The sequence below is a fragment of the Patiria miniata genome, unplaced genomic scaffold (assembly GCF_015706575.1).
Source record: "Patiria miniata isolate m_02_andy unplaced genomic scaffold, ASM1570657v1 HiC_scaffold_7, whole genome shotgun sequence".
Classification (NCBI taxonomy): domain Eukaryota; kingdom Metazoa; phylum Echinodermata; class Asteroidea; order Valvatida; family Asterinidae; genus Patiria; species Patiria miniata.
Window position 1 is genome coordinate 9,326,589 of NW_024037074.1, and position 17,128 is coordinate 9,343,716.

At 39.9% G+C, this 17,128-nt stretch overlaps 2 protein-coding genes across 2 annotated transcripts in view; one reads left to right on the forward strand and one right to left on the reverse strand.

Moving 5' to 3' along the window:
* The first annotated feature begins 2,728 nt into the window (after nt 1–2,728).
* Nucleotides 2,729–3,808, forward strand: LOC119746398 (alpha-1A adrenergic receptor-like). The gene has a single exon (XM_038223312.1). It carries the CDS (start codon nt 2,729–2,731, stop codon nt 3,806–3,808), a length of 1,080 nt encoding a protein of 359 aa, XP_038079240.1.
* Nucleotides 3,809–3,821: 13 nt separating this feature from the next.
* The window catches only part of LOC119746399 (cell wall protein DAN4-like), a 30,633-nt gene continuing 17,326 nt past the window's right edge, over nt 3,822–17,128 (reverse strand). Inside the window, exons 4-7 of the mRNA XM_038223313.1 lie at nt 15,533–16,381; nt 11,650–11,818; nt 9,890–9,992; nt 3,822–5,644 (exon numbers count right to left, since the gene is read on the reverse strand). Of these exons, the coding sequence (XP_038079241.1) occupies nt 5,483–5,644; nt 9,890–9,992; nt 11,650–11,818; nt 15,533–16,381 (1,283 nt within the window). The 3' untranslated portion in view covers nt 3,822–5,482. The remainder of the gene's footprint in view (nt 5,645–9,889; nt 9,993–11,649; nt 11,819–15,532; nt 16,382–17,128) is intronic.

The window sequence follows — 17,128 nt, forward strand, 5'->3', positions numbered from 1 at the left end:
ACCAAGTGCTCACGCAATGCCAGCTTGCCAAGCATCGCGCGCGTCGTGTTTGAAACGCCGGCTTCGTTTTCGACTTGGCTTCTATAAATACAACATTTGCAAACATCAAAAAATAAAACTACCAAATCATTTTGAAATACCTTGCTGGACTGTTAGTGAATGACAGTGTAAAGCATCCTGTAAAATCATGGCACCTGGTATACTGTCATTTTCAAGAAAAGTGGTATTTTTGTATCAATTTCCAACGCTGATCGGCCCGGATCAGCGTTGGAAAAAACTGGCTTTTTTTTTCAAATACTGGCCCTAGTTGACCATCGCACTTGTTTGCAATCGATTACACACCTATGAACGGGTACAAGCCAGCTAGACTGGTTCCCTGACCTTACAATTCCCCAATATATGTAAACTGCTCTGTTTCTTCTTAAATGGAGTCAGGGAACCAGACTACAGGAAAAGATTGTTTTTCTTGGTTTTTATAGCATTTTCGAACCCAAAACCTCAAAAAAGTCAGTGTAACTCTATTTGCTATACATTTCCAACCCCCCAATTCCATCCATTTCTGAAAATTACAGCAAAAGCAAATGATGTATATTCCCTTTAGCCTAAGCCTACTTTGTTTTTACATGATTCAGTGTCACTTCAGAATAACATGGACCAAACTTTAGCCGGAGTCCCTAAATCGATCAGGGGCCTTAAATCTCATAAAGCCATAAAGTAAACGTTTAAAAAAAACCCTCACAGAAAGGATAATTCGTGCAAGACATAATTCTACATGTATAATGTAGACGTAAAGTCGTAGGTCCCGTGTGTTGTGTAATGCACGTTAAAGAACCCAGTAACACTTGTCGATAGAAGGGGTTTGCCCCGGTGTTTCTGGCAGTGGCTGCAATATGCGCAAGGGCGGATCCGGGGGGGGGGGGGGGCAAAGGGGGCCATGGCCCCCCCCCCCCAAACGAAACCAATTTTTTTTTTTATGTGACATCGCAATAATGGCAGGCAATGAGTACACCACCATCTTTTCCTCAAAAAAACATTAAAAAAACATTGGTTAAAGTGGTCAGAAATTGCCTCAGATCGCACCACAGAGCATCTAGAATCCAAAACGCCGTAATTTTTTGGACCCACTTTTTGGGGGGACCAAATTTTTTTTGGGCCCCCCCCAAATTGTGTTCTGGATCCGCCCTTGAATATGCGCCGCAGCACCTAGCAAGAAGGTGCTACATAATGCATGTAATAGGTCTCATATATGTTCATGTAGGCCTACTTCATTTTCATTATCCCCCAACGCTTTGTATCCCTTGGAAAAAAGGCGCTTTATAAATACGACTATTATTATTATTTCAAACAAGTAATGATGACAAGAAACAGCAAAGTATACTTTATAGTTATTTTATTGAGTATCACAATTTCACTGATCTGAAAATATTATCAACACAGAAAGTGAAGGGACTCTATTATCGCAAAAGAAGAAAAAAGTGTTGATGAATATCTAGAAGTGTTTGCGGGAGTATCATTTTTTTTTACTTGAATTTCACCCAGTAAACAGCTATACACTCGCTGTGTTCCGATCTTGTGTGTTCCGTGAAATATGTTTTAAATCCTTGAATGGGAACCCACGTGATGCATTAAAAAGAAATTAATTGAATGTGTTGGTTTGAGAACCATGTGATAACCCAGCGCGGATCGATAGCTTCTACTAAGCTTTCGGGAAACGGGGGTTGATATGAAGGGGGGGGGGGGGGGGGGGGGCAGAGAGTGAAGGCTTGCCGAAGGCCCTTTGCCTGTGACGTAACTTCTGCACCATCCTAGTATAGCTGCATGAATAGCTGCCTAACTGGAGAAGGATATAACCGGTGGTGATACCGCTCAAGACTCAAGGCACGCCCAACTAACGGTGCAGCAGGTCCTCGGACCACAGTACTTGCACTTTTGCTGTTCCTTGCCTTTCTTTATAATGTTGTGAGAATGGCTAAATAAATAATAATAATAATAATAATAACTAGCGGGGGCCGGGGCATCCCCCGGAAAATTTGCGATAATAAAGTAGCATTCCATTTATTGTTTTTGGCCCCAATTTACAAGTATCATAACATAAGTCAGCGGGTGAGGGGGGGGGGGGGCTTGTAACTCAAAGTTAAATAATGGTAATGAGCTGCAAATTCGATTATTTTGGAATAAAAGGCTTAAATGTGCACTTTAAACTTTGGACAACACATCAGCAATTGCAATCACGTGGTTAGTAGGAATTGGCCCTGTTGTAACGATTGTGACAATAAAATTACAGTATCTTGGTACAATTTACTATCGTGCCACTTCATATCTAGCTGCGCAGAGAGTAAACACTCTGCGTGTGGTCCCGAGTTGGACTCGACTCCATTGGCCCTTTATGTTCCTAATTTGGTCCGACGGCGTTTGTAGCTTCATCAGTGTGCCAAAAACTATTTTGAAAACAGTAACTAGTGAATCGGAAATACCAGTCACATACAGCTCATGTGTTTGGTTGACAAACTTCAAGATATTTGTTTCTTGATCTTCGGTTTCGCTAGCAGAGACCAAATCAATTGCTGTTCTTCTGTCTTTCATTCTGCGTGTTGGAGGCATAGGTATACGTGTGTGGTCATGATGTGAACGAGCGTGCTACCAAGATAACTGAAAGAAAACGAGAACTGCCGATTGTCTAGACACACTTGACAGCAAATGGGAAGAGGATTGGTCCGATTGTGCCAGGATGCATCAAAACACCTTTTATTTCGATGCTTCGAAGAACGAAATATGCCTGGAGAATTGTGGAGGAATGAACGGTGCATTTGATATCATCAAATGCACTGTGGTGGGAATCATAGCTCTTCTGATTATTATTGGCAATATTTTTTGCTTGCTGGTGTTGTGGCGTACGAAGGAAATCCATTTGATTTCTCGACTGTTTATGGCGGCTCTGACTGCAACTGACCTCACTTTTGGTTTCTTAGTCGTTCTTCCAGTCGCTGTTTCCTCTGCTTACAACATATGGCCGGTTATCCATGACACAATGTGTCACTTTCACGAAGCGATAACGTCAGTTTTAGGTGGCGCCTTAACTATGAGTTTACTTGGTATCAGCATTGACCGTTTGATAGCTGTATGTAAACCTCTGCAATACCCAACTATTATGACTCAAAGGCGGGCACTAATACTCATTATTACCCTATGGGCGTTACCCTTCATTTATCGAATCATCAGTAAATGGTCGATTGGTTTATACCAGTTGCAATTTCGATCAGACAGTGATATGTGCTGGGTGTGCACCAAGCAGACAGGCCATACTGTGTACACGGCTGGTGTAGGACTTTTTATGGTGATTCCTTGCTTTTGTACATTCTGCATCTACGCCCGATTGTTTGTGATAGCACGCCGCCACGCACGACGTATCGCCGTGCTCCCAAACAACGTGCCCCAAAATATGGACGGTGAAGTATTCAACATGCACACTAAATCTGCTGTAACGTTCCTGTTGATAACTGCAACATTTGGAATCTGCTGGATGCCCTTTACTGGTGTTTGGTTGTACCGAGAAATTACGGGAGAAGCGACAAGTGAATACCTCGTTGTCGCTGCCCAACTGACAACTTTTTCGAGCAGTTGGTTAGACTGCTTGGTGTATTATTATCGTAGTAAAGTCTTCAAACGAACGGCGCGGAAGATGATTTGTAAAATGTGCTGTTGTTTGAGGAGCAGTCGAAGGAACACAACGCGTCTTCCAACTGTTAGAACTATTAATGTTAGAGAAGCACATGAGCTAGACTGCTCAACAACTTCAGACTGGAAGTAAAGACTCACAAACATTGACTGCTTCAACTTATTTAATGAATTCCAGAATCCTCATCTCGCATTTCACGCTTCCTGAGTGAAACCATAGGGACAAGACGGTAATATTAAAATTCACTCAATCGAACGGATGACAATTATTTAATGAGTTTCTACTGGTAGTAACTCTTGTTCAAAGTATTCCAATCCAAATTATAGAGTTTCATTTGTCTGGTCCCAGTTTCACTCATTGGAACTAAGAGATCAAAAGAAGAGCAAAACTTTGCAGATTGCCATGTTAATCGATGTCATGACGGCATTTAAGCCCGCCAAAATTTGTTTTCAAGCATCACCGATTAACTATTTTCATGAGAACAACCCCTTTCCCTGAATTTTCTATCAATCTTATTATTACTCTGTCTCTCTTACTGAGAAAGACTGATTTCACTCCATATAATTATGGGGACCGGACGATTAGGAAAAATTACTCTTGCGTTACATTGATTGAAAGAGTTCGGAAAAAAACCAATCATTTCTCTAGTGGGAACTTGATCGATTAAATTGGATATAGAATTCACTCTGAACGTACCGCCGGTCCCCAGCTTCAGGCGAATGAAGAGAAATATAGCGTTACCAGTGATTCAGGTATAGGCCTAAGCAATAATGATGAAAAGCTTATAGTTGATGTAAGAACTGGTAAAACAATTATTATATACTATATCAACAAAATGATAACCTTTATAATTACGTAGACACGTTTAAAGTATACGGGACGCTATTTACAAAGGTTATGATACAATTTGGAATATTATGAAGGTTTTCAAAAATATTTACAAGGAATGACAATAATTTCTGAAAGAGTAGCAGATGTCGACATTCCTTAAGTGATTAATTTTGTCCTCAATAAAACTGTTGGTGGAAAATTGAGCACATGTTGCGGTTAAACAAAAGATAAGGAAATACCAAAAAGACTCACCGAAAAAATGACCTATTATCGCCGAAAAGATAGTAAGCTCGAAATTAGGCCAATGGTACAATTATACAGCGGGCAACAAAACATTACGTCCTATAGAAAGTAAACTGTATTAGGCCTATGTGTTATTTGAAAACGATGTCTTTTGTTTTGTTTATGAATAAAATGTGTGTTGTAAATTACAAAGAATGTCTGCGCGAGCTTTGGATATACTTTGACTGTTCTTTAATTATAAACATACAGTATAAAAGTCCTATTTACAAGCGAGCATTGTTGTCTATATACAAACCGCTGGAAACAATGTTTCTCCCGTTCGTTTTTCTGATTCCAGGTCAAAATGGAATGAACATTTTTGTGTACTGCTTCCTATAACAAAAGTTGGAGTCATCCTAATAGCCTTTAGTTATTAACATTGTAAAATGTTGTTACGAAATACGTCCAGACTTGTCCTGGGTAGCATGAAACATAAACGAATCCTAAAGAGGTAAATGGGGGTGTTTATGGCTGACACACACGCCCCCTGCTGACGGACCAATGTTAATTACTTGTATGTACATAATGGGAAACAAATCTCAATTTTTTTTTAAGTTTCTGGAATGACGTCATCAATCAACATTGAACATTTTGATTGCTTCAGACCTTTAGTCCTTGTATTCGATGACTTCAACACCCAACCCCAACCCCCTTTAAAAAATCCGGGATCCGCCCACGTCAAACCATTCGGTACTAATCGCGGTAACTGAAGTCTTCGCACGCATTCTCGTCCATCACGGTTGGGTCTTCATACAGAAGATACTCATGCGAACCCTCGCACGGTGGGAAGTCTCGCGGATCCACGCACTGTGAGAAATCTCGCCTGTTCTCGCGTTCGGAGTTGTCTTCAATAAGCTGTGGGAATATAAAAGTTGAGGTAAAATGAACAAAATGGGAAAGAACTGGGAATGAAATCATCGTCAGCATCACTGTCGTTATAGCAACTGCAACCTATTAATCATCGTCATCTTAGTCTAATCTTAAATATTGCAACTGTCACCGCCTTAACAAAATCGCCTTTATGATTTTTATAATACGTCTTTACTAGAAGATAACATAATATAAGTATCGCATCATTCTTGTGAAGGTTTCATACGATATCATAATTTTCATATATGAATTGTTTTTGGACTGGAATAAAAAAAAACATTGAGAGAGGTACAGGGAGCCAAGTTAATCACATACGCGATGTCCGAACTTTGGAAAGCAAACGCACCAGGTGGCTTTAGATTAAATCGCAATTCAGACAAAATACAAGTCTAATGAAAATTGAATCACTATTCCCCAGCGATTTTTATTTCCAAAGTGAGGTATTGATTTTGCTGCTGGCAACGACCAAAGCACAAAGCCCGTAGGAGGTGCTTGTTAGCTCAATGAACCTCTGCTCGGGACGAAGCGTTCTTTGGGTGTGCTAGCGGAGAGTTGTAATGAGCATGTCTCACAACCAGCCAGAATCATCAGAATTCTGTTTGTGATTCCGTTCTTTGTACAATCTGCGTATACTACGCCCGATTGTTTGTTGTTCCTATCAGGTTTCAAACGTGAGCGATATAATAGTACCGTTAACCGTGGGACGTGGGCGGGAAACCATGAATATTTCTTTTCAGTGGTAAGATATTTCCTTTGAGTGATAAGATATTTCAAGAAGAACCCGACGTTTCGATCACTATACGCTCTGATCGTCTTCAGAATTCAGGATATAAATAAAATGTTAAAAATCAAAATTGTTTTAGCACCATGTTTCTTTTAAGGCGGTTCATGGTATTTAATCAAAGGTGTTTTTTTTATGAGCAGGGAACATCAAAACCTTGTTAGGATATGAAAAAAATCAAGAAGACCTCCCATTTTTTTTTATAATAAAATGTTTCTTGTGCTCGTCCTGTTATTGCACTCCATAAATAAAAAAGGTGATTTGAAAAAAACCCCAACATTCTCACATAATATCGACATTAAGTTCCATTGAATTTGCTTTAGTCGATGAAAACCGAAGGAGTACGTGTTTACTGGCTAGGCTATATACGGCTGCATCGATTACTCGTCTATGGAGAGTGAACCAGATTTGTTTTATCGACCGAGTTTATTCATGAGGATCAGGAAATTCAAATGACATACCAGCACACTACTGACTGGGACAATGACCCAAGTAACGTGCTGAATTTGTTCTTGTGACAATTTTGTTTCCATCTCAATACGCATGTGTGGATAGGTTGTCGGATTTCGGTATTCGGTTTGAACGTCTGGATTAAATTGCCGAGAATATTCAAACACTCGGGATTAAACTTTTGAAAATCAATGCAACTTTCCGATGATTTTTCAAATACATTTTTTTTGGGTAGTAAGTGAAACCGTTTACGTCACTACATCAAAATTTAATACGATTCATCCCATCGATACAATGCTGAATTTGAATTTTTCCTACAGGAACAAGTGTAAAGGAAATATTTGATTAAATTCTTTCCATATTCGTATGTAAAACACAAATTCTGATATTAAATATATTATTTTACCCTTCTCAAGAGATTTACCATTAATTCAGCAGGAGCATTTTTGTTTGTTGAAATCTTGTACTCTTAATAGACAAGGTTTGCAATGTGTCACGCACAGAATTTGTCACAAAGCGTATAGGTTTGGCCGTTTATAGTGAAGATGACATCCATGAAAAAGGCAGCACAAAAGTCTTCAAAGTACAAGGCATTTATCAACAGGCCAACGACCTAGTACGATCAGCGTACAATTCTTCATGTCTCGTTGCAGGTGCGTGTTTTGGATTCAACATTTCCCCTCCAACAATATTAGACTTAAGTCTCTAAGGCTTCTGATATTAGATTAGAAATCGGTGCGACGCTGTTTTTGTATTCATTGGCTTCTTTCGATGAAAACCCTAACACTTACTAACGAGTTTTGCCGTATTTCTTTATTGTTATTCTTGATATATTTCCCCTGGGCAATAGGGGTTGTCCCTAGAGTTATGCCATTCGTGAACCTGTGCAAGCGAAGCTTTAAAATATCTATATTTATGATATGTTGTTTTGATCTTGGAAACACGGTTTGAAGTAATACTGATTTATTCAATGATTGCTTGTGTGAAAATGTTGTGTGTCGGAAACAAAATTAATTTAGTAATTAATTTTCAGTTAAATAAAAAATACACAGAAAGATAAAATCAAACGAAAACTCTTATTTACGTTTTGCATACATGAATTTGTTGATACGTTATTAGACTATGAATTACATCTATCATCAATTTATTTATAATGACTAATTGACCATACAATATACACTGATTTATTTTGACAAAACTGAATATTACGTTGATATTCAAATATAATTCTGGGAAACTCGCTACTGAATTAAAAACTAATTTATTTAAAGGAGGGCGTTTATGACAAAAACTGGAATGTTTAATTTAAAATAATATAAGTGTACAACTTCAACATCATTGTTTGCCAGATTGGCATTAAAAAAAGAAAGAAAGAAAACAAACCATCGTTATGTATATAGCCGATGTCTAACATCCATTACGATTTCATCACGATGTACCCGTACGGTTTCATCTAAGGGCGGAAACATGTTTGTTAGGGGATATCCTCCTGACAAATAAGCCCGTCGGTTTATCGTGTTATATCAGGAGTCAGTCGTAGTCAGAGCAAACACTCTTTACATCCTTCTTACAACCTGTCTTGCCATCAATGTGTGACAGTGATACAGTAATGGACCATACGATGATGGGTGGATAGATGCAGTACGCTATTTACACGGAGTGAGTGGCTTTGTGTCGACATGAGTGAACCTCCATTAGGCATTAAGTCTGAGTACTTGTGGAGTATGTTATGACCGTTTTGAATGCATCCTTTGATCACGGAAGGGAAATACAACCCCATCAGCATTTCGAGCTTATACCAATCCATCAAGGAGGATCACAAAATGCCGTCTCAGGAGACGGTGTATGTGTGGAGTGAGATGGTACACATTTGGGCGTCGTGATTGGGAAAATGTTGATCTTCTTGGCACATTTCAGGGATGAAGTCGAGTCAATCACGATTTCCTGCAAGTCCCTGCAACTGAAGTCCATCACAAGTCCTCCAGTCCCAATTCAAATCACAAGCTATTTAAATGAGCTTTGACAAAGGCATTCTTTGGTCATTGTTCGTCCATTGTTTCTTGTGACTAGACTTTTGATCGACTTGCAATGAACTCGACTACATATCCCCGGCACATTTTAGCCAGTCCTATCATTCGATACTTTCTTAATTGTTACATTGCCTTTGTCTTTCTTGACTGCAGGTCTGTTTCAGAGTTGGATATACATGTAATTTGATTGATTGCATATCGTTTAACCTTTTGGCTTATAAGATTCAACCCGAGTCTACAGATATCAAGAATCTCATTGTTTTTGACTCCCCGTACTTTCAGCTGTTGTCATTACTTCACCCTTACCGCCACTGCACAATTCGTTAAATCATGCGAATGGATACCTTTTAGCATTATTCATAGACCATTGACTTCAACGTTTTCGTATTGTCAGCCAAATGCAGTCAATTTGCCCAACTCTTTCGCCTGTCACTCATTCAATACTTGGGAATGATTTTTAATAAACATTCGACGGTTGAAAATTGTGAAGCTTAAGGCTCCCCATGCCTCTTGGTGAAGAGCAGCATGATTGCAAATAAGAAGAAACAAAAGATGCGGGTGATCAACCCTGATGATCGAATCAAGACATAAGCATGCTCTGTTGCATTGTATAATTGAAGACTGAGAAGTATGAGACAAAACTTGCGATCATATTTCTTAGATGAGACATTGAGTAACTTTTGATTCACGGCTTTCGAATTAAATGAACGACACAGGACGGTTAATTGGCCTTCTCTATCTCCTCTTCGCAATGTCCACGCAAATTCCCAACTGTTCCAATCACTAGGATAAAGCTTATTAAAGGGTTTTCTCACGAAAGTGACAGAAACCATGGAGGTAGAATTCTACCTCCATGCAGTAACAAAAAGATTTACCGTATAAGAGAAGAACCTAAGGTTGAACAGTCTTCTTTCCCAGTTTCCAGTTTCAAATATACATATGGGAATAGAACTGATTGCTAATACTTACACCTTGGTTTTCACAATCCATGTTGTTTTCATTTGAATCCGGGAAGTCATCAGATTCGTTCTCGAATCTTGAGTAAGGGTGTTGAGGATCCTGCCATTCAGGTCTAAAACAAAAACATCCAAAGATAGTTTGCTCTCAATTGCGTGCCATTTCAAGATTACTTCAAAAGTGAAACAGCCAAAATCACTCAGCGTTTCTTAGGGATATTTGCATATTCTAAAAAAAGAAAGAAAGATGATTGAACGGCCGTGGCCATAAAAGGGCTCATAGAGCTACAGCTACGCCACGGCTATCGTCAGTGTGTGCCCACATAACAGTTGTAATAGGTCTTATTTTGAACGATGAGGACGCCATGTTAAAGGGTATAAACTGACGTGTGTCCAAGATTATTGACGTACATTTATATATTGCGACAATTAAAAAACTGCAATTTCTACGACCTGTTATTTTTCTGAATACATCAAAGGTACTAAATTACTTAAATGGGATTTTTCAAATGCTTTGACCCAGACAAAAATGTCATCGCTACAGTGAAAATATGAGACATCTACTGGCAGTGTTGTATTCGAGTCCCTGCAAGTCCATCACAAGTCAAGTCACTAGCTATTAAAATGAACTGTTACAAAAGCATTCTTTTGTCATTGTTCATCCAGTAACTTGTGACTGGCTTTATGAAAGGTCTTGTTGAACTTGTGGAAGGACTTGTGAAAGGACTTGTGGAAGGACGTGTGGAAGGACTTGTGGAAGGACTTGTGGAGGGACGTGTGGAAGGACTTGTGGAAGGACTTGTGGAAGGATTTGTGGAAGGACTTGTGGAAGGACTTGTGGAAGAACTTGTGGAGGGACTTGTGGAAGGACTTGTGAAAGGACTTGTGGAAGGACTTGTGAAAGGACTTGTGAAAGGACTTGTGAAAGGACTTGTGGAAGGATTGTGGAAGGACTTGTGGAAGAACTTGTGGAGGGACTTGTGGAAGGAATTGTGGAAGGACTTGTGGAGGGACTTGTGGAGGGACTTGTGGAGGGACTTGTGGAGGGACTTGTGAAAGGACTTGTGGAAGGACTTGTGGAAGGACTTGTGGAAGGACTTGTGGAAGAACTTGTGGAAGGACTTGTGGAGGGACTTGTGGAAGGACTTGTGGAAGGACTTGTGGAGGGACTTGTGGAAGGACTTGTGGAAGGACTTGTGGAAGGACTTGTGGAAGGACTTGTGGAAGGACTTGTGGAGGACTTGTGGAGGGACTTGTGGAGGGACTTGTGGAAGGACTTGTGGAAGGACTTGTGAAGGACTTGTGGAAGGACTTGTGGAGGGACTTGTGGAAGGATTGTGGAAGGACTTGTGGAAGGACTTGTGGAAGGATTGTGGAAGGACTTGTGATGGACTTGTGGAAGAACTTGTGGAAGGTCTTGTAGAAGGACTTGTGGAAGGACTTAAGATGGACTCGAATACAACACTGTCTATACTGGTTACCCTTACTTTTTTCTAGAGGGGGACAAGCACATTATTTCCCCAAATCCTTGTACTTTTTCTAGCATATTCTCAAATATTTTTCGAGGGTGGGCGGGGGGGGGGGGGACATATGCCTACTGCACCCCCATTGACACCCCTGCGGACGCCCATGATGTTAATGTGCTTTAAATTAACAGCAATGATTTGCCCCTCGTCTTCTTTTTTTCTACTTTTTCTCCTTTTTTTCTTTTCAAGGGGGGGGGGGGGGCAAGCACACCCTTGCCCCCCCCCCCCCCGCGACGCCCATGCTTACCTCATTCTATTGTAGATAACCAGAACCGTAATGTAAGATACCAAAACAACGACAAAACCAATAGTGATCCACAGAGCAGCATGGTTGATGACACGTCGTGTTCTTAAGGATCGTTCATAGGCTGTCTCCTCGTGACTATCTGTCTCATCTTCAACATCATCACGATCATCTGAAGCAAACAGTGAACAATTCATGCCATGATCAGTGTTGTAAGGTTTAAAGGCGCATATAGGATCATTTACTTTATCCCAAACTTAACCTACCGAATTATTATCAAAAAGCTTATTGCATTAAAATCGTGCTGGAACTAAACAACCCATGAAACGATTCAAGAATTATATGATTTCCAAAGATCAGTGAAGTGACTGATTTTGGGAAGTAAACAGTTCTATGGATGAAATCGTGTTTAATGATCAAAAGGTTGTGCACTGTTTTTCACTGTTTTCTCGAAAAGTGTAATATCCATTGTACTGAAACCTCAACAAAATAGGTTTTGAATGTTCTTCTTGGGAATTTGAAACGGACAAAATGCACGAACAGCAAATAATTCTTTATGCCACCATTTTACCATCAGTAGAACTGTAGTAACATAACTTATAGGGGCCTTAAACATGATTAGTCGTTACCACCTGTCTCCATTAAAAAGATGCTCAATTTGAAAGTCCCTTTAAAGGAAGATGATATCCTTTTGAAATGCCGATATGTCTATTTTTGTTGTATTATTTATCGGCTTCCAAACTCTAACCTCGCATTTTTCATTCCCCTCAACATGCACCTGTTCTACTCATTATCTTGAAAAGACAGGAAATCACTTAGATCTGTAAATCATCAGTTTCAGCTGTCTAGTTTCTTGTTCTATTCCAGGGAATGCATCCATATTTCACACCTAACATCTGATGTAGGAAGCCAAGTGCGACAACCTTCGCTTTACTCGTCCTTTGTGGGTGCGCCAACACCCTAGAAGGACAATTAAAATTGCACGTGTCGAGTTAGAGCTTAGCTGTAACAATAATGATTATGTTGTGTTTTGCTTCTAAGCTGACCACTCTCAAGTTATTCATATTGATGTGGTTTGTTTTTGTGGGAATCGAACTCCGCGCGCATTGCTGTCGCTGTGCTGTGCTATGCTATGCAGTGCTACGTGTTTTACAGTCTAAAACCTTTCGTTTTATTCATTTTAGCGATTTCAAACAAGTTAAGTTCCAGTACAGAGTATTCTATTTCCTTTTCGTTGCCTTTTACAACCCATGATTATTATGATAACAGAGATCTTTCTAAAATCTTGATTCCATTATATTTTAAAATTACATGTAAAAGAAAAAAATTGACTTGGCGCCGTACTACAGGGACAGCGGCCTTTTAGCCGTTTTTCCTAATCATATTTGATAACACAAAAACAGGCCACAATGTGTAAATTCATTTCGTCTCAGATGGTAAGTATCAAATTTCCTGTCAAATATAATCTTATTATAGAAACCTCCTTTACTTTGCAACCACTTCGGACCTAAGCCACCTCCACTAAATTGTATCTTCTCTTTCGATCGCCTAACCACGTATGTACTTCTACATCGTCCATTTTCATCAAAGCAGTGGCTGGGGATATCGAACGATTGGTATAATTAAATTATCTCTTCCATTTTGTCTTCCCTGCGAGAAGAACATGATATATCTGTGGTAACATTATCTGCAAAAGGGTCTTTGCGCGAGCAGGAAGGCCAGTAGCAATGTTGGGGAGGAAGAAACCGGGGGAGTGCGGCGAAGTGCACTTGTGTTTTTCAAGAAAGCGGAAAGCGGGGTCGATGAGGGGAAACCTTGGACTATCACATGGCAAGATAAATATTCAGGGAGGGAAATTAACTGGATACTGTGGCAGCTTCTGAAAGTGGCTGTTTTTCTTTAACACATTGACGATTTTATCAGAGGCGTCTGTGGTATGGAAAGATGTACTTTTTGTGTTGTCGCAGACTGGGTGGTCGGGTATGTGCTTGACATCATGGTGACTCAGTTCTCTTCAACCATGAAAGTGGGCGAATATTATCATGTAGGACACAGCGCTTTAACCTACGAAGATATTGCTTTCGTATATATGGATGTATAGGGTGTACAGCTCTCTCGTTATGATTACAATATCGAGATTAAAAATAAAAAGAGGGAAGACTTGAGTATCATTACGATAAATAGCGGTAAAATGTGCAAGCCCTTAGAAACCTTACATGCACAGGTTTCAGATGTGTGATGTTTCAAAACTCTAGAACATAAACAAGGAGAAACAGGCCGGACTAATCCTTCAGAGATTTCAGTTAGCATCGATACTAACACCAACCTCTGGGCAATTTTCCCCGGACACGATTCACAGCGAGTGTCACTCGCCGAACACGCGGCGCCGCCCCCGTGAGGGCAGAATTCAATCCACGCTGCTAAGTGTTTTTTCCGCGTCATCTGATAGCAATTCCATCAAAATATTAAAGATTTCTCATTTCGGGTAGGGAGAAACGCTGCAATTGGAAAAACCAGACAGCCGCTCGCTGGAAGGGCTCGGGGGTAACGTTCTCATGCTGCTCAGAAAAAGGGGGACGATAGGTGAAAGATACGGCGAATAATATCATGTAGGACACCCTAGAAGCGCTTTATCCTACGGTGATATTGACGATACCTTTGCCTTGGTATAGATGGATGTATAGCGTGTACAGTTCTCTCGTTATGGTTACAATTTCGAGATTAAAAATATAGGAGTTCCCTGGAGTAGGCAGCAGCTGAACTGATTAGCTCTGGGTGGATAGACCTGGTTTAATTACTACATATTGATACCCTAGGCAGAATCTATACACATCAACAAAAGAGAGAAAATGATGTGCTGTGATCATGTGCCAGATATTCTAGCTTCATTTCGGTCTGTACAAGACGAGGTTTCAAAAGACTTTTGAAGGCTTAAAACGTAGGAATTATGATAATCGTCTACATCTGAATTCTCGCAAAATGGCACACTAGGGAGACACGTTTTTTAGTCGTACCTTAGGGAGACAAGGTGGATTAGAGAGACATTATGAATGTCTCCCTAATGTTTCAAATCCTGTTTCTATATACAATTTCAAAGTCGCAAATATCCTAAATCAAGTTTGGTGAGGGTATATAGTTGAGTTTAGGTTAGGGTTAAGTGCAATGAAAGCTCAGATTTTTTTGGGTGCAAAAGTCTATGGGAATGACTACCAAAGGTACCATTACACGTAAAATTAACAACCGTTAGGATTGACTCAACTCTTGACATAACGTTACAGTATAACTAATGTAACAAAACTATATAGAAGTGTTATACCTGATGTTTTCAGGACATCCGTACGTGCATTGATTGAGAAGCAAGCACGAAAAAGCTTGAATCTTCTTGGGACCTTTTGCCCCGGGATAACTACCATCCTTTTCATAATATCATCAGACACTAGCAAAGCTATTGACAGGTACTTAACCGCGTACAAGTGTTTGTTGTTTTAGACTTACGGGCACCGGAGTTGAAACGTTAAACGACCTATGCACGCGGGGATTTGGACACAATTTTGACAGGATTTATAATGTCAGTACTTGATATCTTTCAAAATTGGCTCGAAGATTTTGTTTCTGCCATCAGTCCGAGTTTCTCCAAGTTTTTGTTCAATTCGTCTCAAATGTTTGAGATCTAGGCCTAAGCTTTTTTTCGCAAATTCAGCCGTGTTTGACAAATTTGAAATAATTTTGGAACTGATAATGAACTGAAGCGAAGAGTTTCTCGTCGAAATGTGTAATTGACTGTAAGTTGACTATAAGAGGAAAAATAACTAGGGACAACAGTTATTTACTTGATTTGCGCAACGAGGGATGAAAACAAAAATAAGGAGATTGAACGTATATATACCTGTTGTCGTTGTGAGCTTTTCCGTTACTCGCTGTGTATATGACGTACTTTTCGTCGTCTTTGTAATACTCGCCAAGAAATCCGAAGTTGTCAATGGGACTGTCAGCCGAGCAATGTTATTTTCAGAAGTACTTGTCCTAGTTGAAGAAGTCGAAGTAGTGGGCGTGGCTTCTGTTGAGGGGGCGTCACTTGGGCGAATTGTGTCCAAAACATGTTGCGTCATTTCGTCAGGCACTGATGAAAATGAGGTATCAACGTTTGTGGTGGCCTCAAGGGTTGGTTCTGCACCAGTTGAATTCAAAATTCTTTCCGAAACTTTAGAAGTGGGGGTAAATATATCCTTGAGGTTTTTATTCAAAGAAACACTAGTGATGCTGACATTTGTGTGTAAACTCTCTGGTTGTGATGTGGATGTTTCAACCAATGTTTGTGTCTGAGTGAGCGGCTTTGGGGAGTACGATCCCTCCTGGGGCGATGCTGTGGACGTTTCAGACGTGTCAGCCGTGAAAGGTTTAACTGTGGAATATACCATGCCCGTTGTTGGATTTCTCTGACTTTCAGATGTTCCACTTTCTTTGGAATCCATATTTTCATCCTGCTTACTGATATTAAAGACTGTGCTTTCCACGTCTTCGCCGATGCTAATTCCAACTGTTGTATTTTCCGTACTTGACATATTACGCCGATCGACGTTCGTTTCTGTCAATTTTAAAGGAAGGGAGGTATCACTTAGAGCGTCATCTTCAGAAACAACGGTTTCGGTGACGTCACTGGATGCTGCTGTGACGTCGACAGAGACTGTGTAATCAGCAGAAGGCATGACGCCAGTTGCTGCGGTCGTCAAATACCCTTTACAAGACAGGAGAAATAAAAACAAAATGTAATTCTTCATGTTAGCCATTTATTTGTCTAAAAAATTAGAATCAAAAGGAAGTCCTTAATGTGAAGTTAAATCGTTTAACAGTTTCTTTAGAATTGCATGAAACCGCGCATTCTTTTTTAAATTGATTTTAATCGTCTATTCAAAACACAACATTGATGATATACTTTTCATCAGCTACGGTACATTCATGTATCAACCAACAAAAAGTCACCAACAAATCGGGAATTCCAAGCTTGTCAATATTTTGCAGTGTTTTCAAAAGAAGTGAAAAGTCAAAGAAGGGGGAAATCAGCTAATCCGAGGAACAGTTGCATGTCTGATATTATTACCACAGAATCAATGTAACACTGGTTCCATATGACGCAGATCAAATGAAGATGACCTTGAAATATATCTCACCGAAATGAAATGAAATTGCTCATCAGATCGAGAAAGACCCTAGAGTGATTCTCCAAATTGAATGGCTTTGCCTCTGGCTCAATGTCACGTGATATGACAATAAAACACCTTTAGGGAAAACAAATATTCAGCCTATACACCACGTCTTATGTCAGCTTTTCAGGGAACGGAAATAAGTTAATTGGTAAATTACACGAGAGATGAAGGTCAAACAGCGTGGCCACGACAACGATGTTTCATGTTTGAATGAATATTCAAGGACAGAGTGTCATACCAAAACTAGTGGTTATAACGACACTGGTGCAAAAATTAGA